At 48.1% G+C, this 12,076-nt stretch overlaps 5 protein-coding genes; all 5 read right to left on the reverse strand.

Moving 5' to 3' along the window:
• Positions 1–854: 854 nt before the first annotated feature.
• On the reverse strand, positions 855–3,230 carry FFUJ_11383 (related to tol protein; the record flags this gene model as incomplete). The annotated part of the gene is made up of 1 exon (XM_023570275.1): positions 855–3,230. One exon carries the CDS (start codon positions 3,228–3,230, stop codon positions 855–857), a length of 2,376 nt encoding a protein of 791 aa, XP_023437410.1.
• A 468-nt stretch (positions 3,231–3,698) lies between these two features.
• FFUJ_11384 (uncharacterized protein) lies at positions 3,699–4,537 on the reverse strand (the record flags this gene model as incomplete). XM_023570276.1 has 5 exons in its annotated part: positions 3,699–3,782; positions 3,842–4,033; positions 4,085–4,195; positions 4,247–4,400; positions 4,470–4,537. 5 exons carry the CDS (start codon positions 4,535–4,537, stop codon positions 3,699–3,701), a joined length of 609 nt encoding a protein of 202 aa, XP_023437411.1.
• Positions 4,538–5,013: 476 nt separating this feature from the next.
• Positions 5,014–6,216, reverse strand: FFUJ_11385 (uncharacterized protein; the record flags this gene model as incomplete). XM_023570277.1 has 4 exons in its annotated part: positions 5,014–5,273; positions 5,329–5,860; positions 5,910–6,072; positions 6,119–6,216. 4 exons carry the CDS (start codon positions 6,214–6,216, stop codon positions 5,014–5,016), a joined length of 1,053 nt encoding a protein of 350 aa, XP_023437412.1.
• A 539-nt stretch (positions 6,217–6,755) lies between these two features.
• Positions 6,756–8,011, reverse strand: FFUJ_11386 (related to integral membrane protein; the record flags this gene model as incomplete). XM_023570278.1 has 2 exons in its annotated part: positions 6,756–7,754; positions 7,808–8,011. The coding sequence occupies 2 exons, from the start codon at positions 8,009–8,011 to the stop codon at positions 6,756–6,758; spliced, it is 1,203 nt and encodes a 400-aa protein (XP_023437413.1).
• A 1,574-nt stretch (positions 8,012–9,585) lies between these two features.
• On the reverse strand, positions 9,586–11,602 carry FFUJ_11387 (probable amino acid transport protein GAP1; the record flags this gene model as incomplete). XM_023570279.1 has 4 exons in its annotated part: positions 9,586–10,648; positions 10,708–10,917; positions 10,969–11,176; positions 11,224–11,602. 4 exons carry the CDS (start codon positions 11,600–11,602, stop codon positions 9,586–9,588), a joined length of 1,860 nt encoding a protein of 619 aa, XP_023437414.1.
• Positions 11,603–12,076: the final 474 nt, after the last annotated feature.

A 12,076-nucleotide genomic window follows, 5' to 3' on the forward strand; every position in this document is an offset into this window, starting at 1 on the left:
CACCTCATCAAGGCAATCACCACCAAGGCTCCAACCCAAAAAGACCATCTCAAAACAGACCAAGAACCACAAAATCCATCGCAAGATACGCCGGGTTAGCTGTTATTGATGTCGATTGCGTAGCGCGTATCTTGTGATAGATTTTGGGGATCTTGGCCTGTTTTGAGATGGTCTTTTTGGGTTGGAGCCTTGGTGGTGATTGCCTTGATGAGGTGACAATAGAGAGGGCATTTGGCCTACTAAGGTCGGGGGAAATGTCTTTTTTATACTTATAGATTGAGGCCACTTGTTCAATTGGATTATAAGGTTTAAGGCAGTAGCTGTATGGCTTGATGTTAGGTTTATTATGGTTTATTTTTTTTTATATTTTTTTTGCCGTAGTGTATGATGTTGATTGATACTTACAGCTTATAATGTCTCAACGATTTCCAGTTGAGACTTGTGGCTGGGAGCTTATTCCGGCAGACAGAATTTAGAGATATATTAAGCCAACACGCTGAAAAACCCCAATTAACTTTCGCTTTTAGATGGCAATATGCATCCAGCCTCAATAAAGATAAGTCTCCCAATTTAAATAAACAGAATAAGTAAATCTAGGTTTCAGCATGAGCAGATAGACTTTAATACAGAAGCCTGATCTCCCAGACGTGGCCACTGACAAAGTCACACGTGGCTACATAAATAAACACAGTCAAAATCATATTAAGTTCCTTCAAAGAGTGAGTAGTGTATGACGTTTTATGTTATATTATATGTACTGAAAATAAGAATCTTATCATGCTATCTTATTATCCGAGACCCCAATTGGCTATACTTCGCGTATTGCTACAGGGACGTTTTGACGTTTCAATAATCTATTCAAGAATCACCATTCTCCAATCAATGTCAAGCTTCATCCAATCCTCCTCTTTCATAACCCCAAGACCAATCCGACTCCAGACTCCCGACCCAGGTACCTTCTCTCCAACAGCCATGACGTTCAGCTTCGCCACCTCATCCTCAGCTTCATTAAACCCATACTGTCTCGAAATGACAATGAGGCTAATGGTATGACTTGTTGAAGCGATGCGTCTTCCCAAGAAGTTCACCACCTTGCTCTTGGCCGGATCGCTCTCCTTTTTCAAGACTTCTTCAAAAAGATTGTAAGATTCCTGCATGAATGGTGATGATAGCTTCAAGTCAAGCTTGACGTGCCCGCCGGATGTTTCCATGTATATGCCGTCTCGGTTGGTGACCTGGATGGAAACATTGGCGTGGCTTGTCCGGAATACTATCCGTCCCGTGTCGTAAGGCGTAAGATCTCGATGACACGTTTCGAGCTCAAGTGATTCCAGTTGCGAGGTTACTGAGATATCAGTTATCTTGATCGGACCGGTCACTTTTGTATCCTCGATCCAATCGTGGCTAGACTTCTCAGAAGTTGAAGATGCGGCATCGTCTTCCTTTCCGTAATCATTCACTCTCCTCAGTGAAGTACCCTTGATCAAAGATACACTGCCATCACTCATCAACGAGTAAAACGCCAGAAGTGACCTCACCTCTCCGACGTAATATTCCCCGACGCTGAGACTATAACTACCAATGAACCCTGTCCACCCAAGCCAGGACCAACTAGGATACGGCACGCTGCGCGTCGATCCACCGGAAGCGTAAGTATACATCTCATCTCGTCGATCCTGTCCATATTTCCATACCAAGGCTTGATCAAATGTGCTAGCATTCAGACCCCAGTGTATCTTCTCATTGTTCAAATGCTCAAAGCGATGAATGATGCCAAGAAAGGCGTGGAGGATATCAGAAGAGTAAGTGAACCTTCGCGTCGAGAATTGTGTAATATACTGGTCGAAACTTTCCGTAGAGAATTTGGCTTGATTATCGTCCCATTCGTCGTAGCATCCGAATGAATGAGATCTAGCAAAGACTGTTGACCCAGGGATGTCGAGAAGTGACTCTTCCTCCCATGTCGTGGCATCACAGCACCAGTAAACTTGCTTGTTGGTGAAGATGAGCGAGCGTCTAGACAAAAGACGCTCTTGGAACGTCCAGCCTCTTGTATTCCACGACGAGTACTGTAGCGTATCCTCTTCGGTTAAAGTAACGAGGGGCGTGACGTGTAGCCCGCTCGATGAGACTTTGACTTGCCTTTGATAGATGTCTCGTGGGTTACTAGGGAGTCCTGCAAGTCCAGAAGTTGAGTCTTTACCGCAGGCAGCTAATATCGTGAAGAGCGCCCTGGAGTATACCAGATCCATTCGTGCTGTCTGATGACCAAGATCTGCAGGGTCATCTTGTACGATACAAAAGGCATCAACCCAGAGATACCTCTCGCCGACCTGTTCTGTAACATACATAGCGTCTTTGATAGTTTGAGGCATAGATATCTCCCCAAGACTGTTGGGTTGCCGAAGTCGCGACAGGTTCTCTCGAGTCAATCGTCTCTCGAAGCGCGATTGTCTCGCCTCCTCGCTAGATCCCCAAACATAGCTTAGAGCAATGTAGCGCATGGTTGGAAGTAGATCAACTATTCTCTTTTCCATGACGTCGATCACTCGGCATCTCTCAGGCCATTCGGCATCGCTATCGCTTAGCCACTTCGGGTTTTGACACTTCTGTGCATGCTGGCCTTCGCATTGCTTGATCCAGCGCTGGGGGAGTGAGAGATCCAGTAGAGGCCCGATCATTCGACCTGTACCGTCGAGTGGAAGGTTGTTGTTTTCAGTTCGGCTCTCTTTTGACGGCCAAATAGCTTGCAAAGTAATCGAAGTGGCGAGTATAGCTAACCAGGGACGTGGTTCTAGCCTGAGCAGAACGCGCTTCACGGCCCCAGTTCCATGATCAAGGCCGCCCTCCGTATACCACAATTTATCTGAGGAGAAGTCTCGGGATTCAAGATAACATTTGATTGGCTCGTCGTTAACTGTGAGTCGAAGTCCGTATGTGTTGACCTCCTCATGGATTATAGGTTCCTGGCCCAGCAGTTTGCTTTCGAAATCCGGATGATTCTCCGAGAAGCCGTAGGGCGCTCGTATGTATCGTTGTCGGTGAGCATCGATGATGAAGTTGCAGACGTCGCATTCTTCTGAACGATCCAAGATTTCCTGTAGTGTACCGAGACAAGGATCTGGAGGCGGTCTGTAGGCGGGATTGATTGGGGCAGGGTCTGGAAAGAAGAGCTTGTCAAAATTGATGGCAGCGCAGGCTGAGCAAAGCTTGGGGGATTCGTCGCTCATTTCGTCTTGTACTTGTTGATCAATACGAGGGAAGGCGTCTTCAATTTTGGCACGTTCACAATGCGGGGATTTGTTGCATGAAATACTTACTATAGGGCCGGATGTCAGCAGGCAGATGAGATTGGTTTGAGTGGCGCAGTCAGCGTTAGTGTAGTAGATAAAGCGGTAGCTCCAAAAGGCTGATTCCAGGGCTGAAATGGGCTGGGGCCATGTTGCTACCATCGTCACAAGTCATGGACAAGAACTTTGACACAATTTGAGTTGTATTTTTATCAGTAAACTTGGTTTAATTGTCCCCAAAACGACGCATTGCCTCAGAGGGGCCATGAGTAAGTAAACTGACACTTGAGAAGAGGATGCTAAAATAAACTCAGCTCAGAGCCCCCAAAAGCAGGCTAGAGTTGGTTAAGTAATTTTATCACTTAGAATAGAAGTCCTAATTCTTCTTGCTCTTTAGCATCCTTTATCTTACTCCGACTTGATGTACTCAGCAATGTTGGGTCTAGCTTCAAAAACTTCCTTGAACTTGAGAAGGACCTCAGGAATTTTAGACTAGTAGACGGTCAGTCCTAGTCAACTATGACGAACTTTTCTAGGAGGAGGCAACCTACAGGGATGGTCTTGGTTCGTGTGTCATTGTCAATGGACTGGTAGATCGCAAAGTCGGTGTAGCTGACTTCATTACCCAGAAGGTAAGGACCCTCGCGGTCAGAGTAGTACTTGGCAATGAGATCGTAGTACTTGGGGAGGAATTCGTTCTTGTACTCGTCGGTTGCTCCTTTGAGGTTGGCGACCCATTGAGACTGTGCTTCAATTAGAGCTTGTACAATGAGTGGTGGAGTTGGTGCTCATACTCTCCAATCGATATAGATGTCGGAGACGGCATCTACCAAGTACTTGTCCTCATTCGTCTGACCATCATACTTGCCGAGGTCGCGAGCAAGGAAACGAAGGATTGGGATATGCTGCCCAAGGCGTCAGTGTTATCTCAGAGTGTTGAGGGCAAGTTCACAAACCTGGGTGAGAATGAGACCCTTGTACTCAAGAGAAGGAAGGCTTCCAGTGCGGGTGATGCCTTGTTGCTTCAGCTTCTCGCTGGTCTCTGGCCAGGTATCAGGGTATTTATAACGCTTCTCCTCGAAGTCAATTCCAGCATCTTTTAAGAACAGCCTGTCAAATGGTCAGTCCAGCGATCTCTGGCCGCCTAAATTGGCGTTGATATTTGCGATATATACTCACTTGACAACTTCTCCGCGGCCAAGCTTGCCAATGGCGAGGTAGTGGTAAACGACTGAGTCTGAGGACATTGTTGCTAAGGGTCGAGTGAAGATGGGTTTAGATTCAAAGTCAATCAATTGCTGCCGTATTGTTGTTGGTGATGAAGCAAATAATGACACGACGACTCCAAATATTTATACTGAATCATAGATCACAGCGCCCTTCTCGCGGCAGAATCTCGGCTGCAGTCAGCGTTTGGAATCAAGCAATTACGTGATCAAATGAGGCGCATTTACTGGTGATTCCAAACTGTGCAGCACGCATGTCAGCGGGCATAATTACCTAAGGTGCCTAAAAGGTTCACCAAAAGAGGGGAATGCATAACGTTGATCAGGATATGACACTGTAAGCTCCGAAACAATTCGGAGGCTTGTCCTGAATACGAGTGTACGAAGGTGATCACAGCCAATTGAACAGGCAGCTAGTGCCAATGGATATTAAATTGCCGGGCAGCTAGTGTCAAGAATGTCTAAGTCATCACAAATGTTATAAATGGTGCAAGCATCTAATAAGTGTCCTCATACTCGTAGCAAAGGAGGCCCTTCTTGATATGCATGACATCCTTGACCTTGGCCTTGAGTTTGACGGTCTCACCAACAAAGATACCATGGTCAAGAGTAACATTTCCAGCAGCCTCATTGTTGTAGTCAAAGTTGACAAGAGGACCAGAGATGTCTTTCTCACGCTTGTTGAGATCGCGAATTTGCCATGACCACCAGAAGCGATCAACGTTGGCATGGTGGACCCAGAAGAGAGGATCAGCAGCTATCAGAGTCAGTACATCAAGCATGGCAGATGACTAGAGTGAGAGGCAACTTACGACTCTGCCACTTATCAGTCATGGTACCATACAACCCACCAACACCCCAATGTCCACCAGAGTGAGTAGTGCTCTGCGTGAGACGATCAAAGTGTCCAAAATCACCCTGCTGCATCCCATCCTCAACCGCAGCAGGTCCACTCATATCCCTAAAGCTCAACGGCGCAAAGTCTCGTCGAATACAGTTGGGGTTATACGCCGTACCATTTCCAGGTCCCAAATTGGACTTGAGTCCTGCAAACGGACCTCTCTTGATACAGTCACCACCAGAGCGATCAGGAACATCCCAGGGAGGATTCACGGGCAGGCCAGGCTCGGGGTTGGAGAAGTTTCCGGGGATCCAAGCTCCGTTGCCACCGAAACCGTGCTTGTTGTCAAAAATAGGCGAGTTGACAAAGACGGAGGTGTCGTTGTCGGGACCTGCGGCGTCGAGAGTCCAGTCCCAGTAGGGAACGCCACCTTTCCAGCCACAGGTCTGTAGCTCTTGTTCGTAAGAGTACATGAGCAGACGGTGGTAGGGGTAGAATACACCCTGTTTGGGTTAGGGAGTGAAACAGTAATCGAATGACGTGGGGACATACTGTGAAGTGCACGTCATCGGCGTTGATGATGTGCGTGCCCAAGAAGTCATCCCATCGGCTTCGAGCACCGGGAATATCAGCGGTAGAAGACTGGGGAGGTTTCTTCATCAGGCACTTCTGAGCTTTGATGTACTGATCTCTCTCCTTGACACTAAGAGAGCGCCTACCACCAATCAGTATTGATCAACCAGATAGAATGAGTTACGTACCATTCCCTTCTGACAAAAGGCTTCTTGCAGCTCTTTGCTTCAGAAACAGCCACGCCTGCAAGGAGGACAGCAGTCCACAGAGACGTAATAGCAACCATGGTGTAAACACAGCAAGGCAAGATGCAGGGACAGTATCAGAAGATGCAGCTGGTCACGCAGAAGTGTTTGAGACAAGTGATCGACAAGAGAAAGGAACAAGAACGCTCCTTTGTAGGTTTTGACTTTTTGGCCTCAGTCTACAGGGTTTACGAAACGGGACCTCGTTACCGAAGAGTACCTGCAGCGTGGCATTGCAGATGCTGCTACATGCATGTTGGTAGAACGCCCGGCAAAAGACTCCGTGTAATTCCCTGCTAAGCGATGGATCCGGGGCCTCGGAACATCAGGGATCATCCCTTACCGACGAGATAAACTTGGTCCCAAGGCCGGCGGATTGCCACGACCCGCGATGGATAATCTACATAATCTGCAGGTTAAAGATCCTAGCTTCGTATGAGCTATTCCCTGATGATCCGATGCTTTCTTTTGCCAGCTCCACTATACTGGAACGGTCAATGATCTTCTACAGGGCAGAAGATCCTGGACGTACATATGCATGTTGGTTCTGGGTAAATTGAAAGGGTTATTATTAGTCAAATTACACTGCATGGCTTGGCGTAAGCTCTCTCTCCTCACTTCCCCTCTCCGTCCACGATCCCGTCGTCAAAGACCCCTGCGTCGTGTGCATTGTCGTGATATCCCGCTCGTCTCTTGGCTTACCCACTTCATAGACCTTTCCCTCCAAAGGAATGGCATCGTTGCTGTCCCCTGCAGCAAAAGGATCCTCATCTCCACCGTAGATGTCTCTTCGCGAGTTTACCGCTGACTTATTCACTATTCGTGACTGTCTTGCGCTCTGTCCAACGTCGTGATACCGGTTCCCGTAGCCTGAGCGACCGGCTGATGTTCCTGATAGCGTCCAGCCCATTCTGTGCAAGGCGCTTTGAACAAGGGGCTTGAGAAATGGCGCGGAGGATGCGATCATGATGAGGATTTGCTCGAGGGCTGTCCAGGTGGCGATGGAGTTTGTGAGTGCCCATGCATCCTTTGCCATCCCGAATTCTTTGACAAGGGTTGCCTTCACGATAGAAGCGACGCTTGCAAACATACCCAGACCCATGAGTGCGCCAACAAGGATCTTCTCTTTCAGTGGTCTCTTGAGCTTCCAGAGGAAGAGCGTCGGTGCCAAAGATAGCATAATGTCTGTTGCAATATTGATACCGGACCCGATATTCGACATGATGTGAATGCCAGTTTGGGGGAGACAGCTTGCTCCTTGCACCGTTTCCAACACTGATGTATCCCATGATGCTTCGAGAGGTCGGCACTGAAGAAGGATGAAGAATGTGTTGGCGACGCCGTAGGCTATCAAGATGCCCATTATGAAGAAGCAAAAGACTCGCCACCATAATACAGTTGGCTGGATTCGATGCATCATCATCGCGATGCTGACTTTGATGAACATCATGGCAATACCCCAGATGGGAATCGCAAGGAATGCGTATTTTCGTGACCAAGTCACTTGAGATTCGGTGATGAGTCGTGGCGATGTATACATCTGCGGTATGAGGAATCCGAAATCGACGACCGCAGCGCACTGATAACAATACCATCAGTCATAAGCCTCATGAGTGTGATGGCTCAACTTACGACTCCAATAGTCATGCTGTAATCTTCCCAACTTACCCTCCAAACCGGTCGTACCCTCAGCCATATCCTCGCTACAAACATAGCTAACGCAATAGCAAGAAGCGGCGATGTTATGCCCAGATGCGCGACGGCAAGATTCGCAGCTCGTTCGGAGATGGGGAAGAAGGGACTCCCATCACTGGGAGGTTTCGGAGGCTCCGACATGCGTAAATAGAACAGCGAATAAAGCTTAAATGCATCAATTAAGAGAACAAACAACAATCAAGTGGTGAAGGAATAGCTGTAGATATTTGTATGCACCTCGTAACCAGGATTGACACTTGAGACAAGTCACAGCATCAAGTCTTCTTTACTGCACATCTGGCACTCTACTACGTAACTCTATCCTGCAGAGTGTTTCCATTTCACATCCTGTGACAGTGTCACTGCTTCTCTTCGTTACGCCAAGCCAGCCACGGATCGACGCGGGATTTTACTGTGACGGCCTCATTCCAAACAGTGAATACTCCGAAGGCACAGAAGAGGCTTGCAGTAGTTAGTAACAGCCACTGAGGCACAGCTGCAGATGCTCCCCGAGGCGAAAGCCAGGGGTTCCCAACACAGTCACACAAGCGAAGCAAATCCAAACCGAGTGAACACGATAAAGTGCCCACACAGAACTGTATCTGGTCCGGGATTTGCAGCCGGTCACCAGTGAATCCTCCGTGATGTAATCTGGTCGTCTAGTGAGAATCCAGGTTTCCGTTCCTGCAGCTTGGGTGATGCCTGCACAGCGTTTCAGCCAAGATTCCTTCGGGAAATGATTTGCTTTCACACTGCGGGAGAAGTGCACGAAGCGAGGAAAAAGTTCAGTTGTGGCTACATATGCTTGGAAACTTAATATCTGGGTAAATAGATTAATAGTTCGGGACCACGAGCCGTGCAGCCGTGCTCCCAAGGGATTTTCTTCAACGACTGGAGTATGGCTTGGCATGGGTGAACTTGAGGGAGAGCAGGAAAGGAAATGCTTCGGAAGGTTCGCAAGTGTTCAAAACAACACAACTACTCCTTTCTTTGGCTCTTTGGCTCTTTGGCTCTTTAGCAATATAATGCATCCTCTTTCGCAATGATCACCAAGCGGACTCAAGCTCGCAATTATTACCTTATAAGTTCAGACGACTCGCTTACACTCCAGCGGTTTCGACATCTCGGCTCCGCAATGTAACGGTGATACTTGACCCCCGGTCAAATCTATTCCCATGATCTGATAACTACAACGAGGCCCCATAAACTCAAATGTCATTGAGTGGCCACTGCAACACTTCCCCTGGGGTCGTGCATCTCGGTGCTCTCCCCACTTTGAGTAGGTATCGTTGAATGAAACAGAACTGTTTCATCCCTGCAAACGCCGCATGTTTGCATACATGAGTTTCCATGCGCTGCGGCCACAGTAATGAACTTTTGATCGGACCGAGATTAAGTTCATATCCGGCAGTTGACGTTGCGGATTGATGCGCTTGGCCGTTGGGCAAGGTTGTTTGAGCCGCAGTGGCGATTTATATATCTGGTCGATGTCTCATGAGTATGGTTCGCATTGGAAATCAAGTTGCTTAGAATCGCTATTCGTTAAGCCACGGACTGCAATGATTACAACTACAACGTCAAAGACACAAGGCGAGTAGTTCAAGAAAATCAGAGGTTGGTCAATGTCATGAAATTCCTTAATTATGCCTTCTCAAAAAAGCTGATCTGGTAACTCATATCCAAGCCAGAGGAATACAAAAAGAGACAACGCTTCATTAACAGAAATATCGGTAAGCCCTCTTCCACAAAGGCCAGGTAACACGTGCCTCCCTCTCCTGATCACTCATCAAATGAACACGATAATAACGTCGTCCAGTCTGGATATCAATATCATCCAAAGCCACAAAGTTTGTTCTATACCAAAGCTTGTGTCCAAGGTACATGATCAGAACAATGGGAACAGCCATGAGGTTAAGGAAAATGTTTTGCACAATGTCGTTTGTGGTCTCGTTCTTCTTGTGATCAACAGGATCGACGGCGATCCAGACTTGGCTCAACAAGACAAGAACGTATCCGGCCAGAGCGAACCAAGAGCCGTATGTGCCGGGTCGTGAGCGGAATGGCAACTGCTCGAGGGTATGTGCGTGATGTGCCCATGCGTTACGGAAGCGGATGTGAGTAAGACAGATGCTGCCCCAGGTGAAGAGCGTCGCAAGAGAGCTAATGGATAACAGCCAGTTAAAGACGACATCGTGAGCCTTTAGATCAGCGATAAAAGCCAAAAGTCCGATGCAGCAAGAGAAGATAATGGCAGCCAAAGGCCGACCCTGCTTATCAACATAGGAGAAGATAGCCGGTGCCATGGACTGATCAGCAAGGGCAGCGAGTGTTCGCGAAGAACCAAAGACGGACGAGTTGCCAACGCTAATAACAGCGATGAGAATAACAGCGTTCATAACACTGGGCAGCACCGTGGTTCCAGCAGTTTCGATAGCGACGACAAAAGGTGAGGCCGCAGAGTTGGAGGAGCTAGCGTCCAAGATTCTCGGGTCGTCATGAGGAACAAGAAGGCTGACGAGCATCAGGGCTACAATGTAAAAGAGGGTGATGCGCCAAAAGACCTGCTTGATGGCACTGGGGAGGGATTTCCGAGGATTGGCTGTTTCTGCTGCTGCGAGGCCGATGAGTTCGGTGCCGGTGAAGGAGAAGCATGATGTCACGAGCACGGAACAGAAGCCTTTGAAGCCGTTGTTGAACAAGCCGGGGTCGATCCAATAGCGGCCTCCGATGTAGCCCGAGGTAGGTTCGCCTCCGATGTTGATGACGATTCCAAGGAGACTGGATTTGTTAGTCGCTGAACTTTCAAGACACTCAGTGAGTAGTGGGTGAAGGCTTACATAAAGGCTACGATCGCAGTGACCTTGATGATGGAAAAGACGAATTCAGCTTCACCGTACGCTTTCACACCAAACAAGTTAATGATGAAAATGGCAGCTAAGAAAATGGCAACAAAAACGGATTTGGAGATGTCTTCGTTCCAATAAGTGATTGTGAATGCGCCAGCGATGATCTCAAGAGGAAGAGTGAAGAGCCATTGAAGACAGTAGCTATGCAGGTTAGCGATATTCTCATCTTATAAATGAGTGAGTGAGACTTACTTCCATCCCATAGAAAACCCCCAAGAAGGATCCAGAAAGCGAGTCGAGAAGGCAGAGAATGAACCGGCGATGGGAAAGATGACACAGAGCTCGGCGAGCGATTGCATGGTGCAGTATTGAAGTGCGCCGATGACGATGTATGAGAGGAGAACACTTCCTGGACCACCTTGGTGAAGAGCACTGCCAGAAGTGATGAACAATCCGGTACCTGCACATGTTAGCACGCGTCTCATCCAAAAACTGGCTTTCACTTACCGATAGCACCGCCAAAAGCAATCATCTGCAAATGCCGGCCCTTCAATTCTCTCGCCAGCGCCGACGTAGCAGTCTTTGCATTGGCCGCACGAATATCGAAATATCGATCTCCCGGAACATGAGGCTTCGGCTCAGAGTGATACCCCCCCTTATCCCATCCCTTCTTCAACTTTCTTCTGTCTGCTCTTTTGAATCCATCGAGCCAGTCATTCGGCTCCTTGTCGTCTTCCTGCTTCGGCGCTGAGATGGCCCATGTCGTTGTGCTTTCATCTTTATGTGAGGCATTGCTCATGTTTCTCATCTCGATGATTTCAACATCACGAGTGAGCGCCACTTCGACTTTGATGTCGGTGGTCTTGTTGGGTTTGTCATGTGACATTTTGAGGGGTAGCTTATTATGTTATGAAAACGAGAGAAAGAGATCGGATCGTGAAGAAAAGGCGCCAAGCCTTAATTGAGGTGGTGGAGTCAGATCAGATCAGATGCAGGTGATAATTATGTAAAACAAGACAAAAACGTGGGAGTTATGGTCTGGTCCGTGAGCCGCATGTCATCGAAAGTATGTGCGCGCGGATAAAAGAAAAGAGAGAAGAAAAAAGCAAGTGATCGACACGATTTGACGGGGACGGCCACTAGATAAAAAAAGAGAGTGCAGATGCAATGCACAAGAAGAAAAAAGCACGGGCGAAGGAATGAAAGCGCAGGGCCTGGCACGGGAGGCGAAAGGGGAACTTCGGCCACTTCGGGTGCAATGAGGAGACGGGATCCTCTTTCTGGGCAGTGACCCGATGAAACTGTGGTGGCCGGCCCCTGACGGCGCCTTCAACTAATCTGCTTTGAGAGAATTGGACAT

Source organism: Fusarium fujikuroi, chromosome FFUJ_chr11 (genome assembly GCF_900079805.1).
Source record: "Fusarium fujikuroi IMI 58289 draft genome, chromosome FFUJ_chr11".
NCBI lineage: Eukaryota > Fungi > Ascomycota > Sordariomycetes > Hypocreales > Nectriaceae > Fusarium > Fusarium fujikuroi.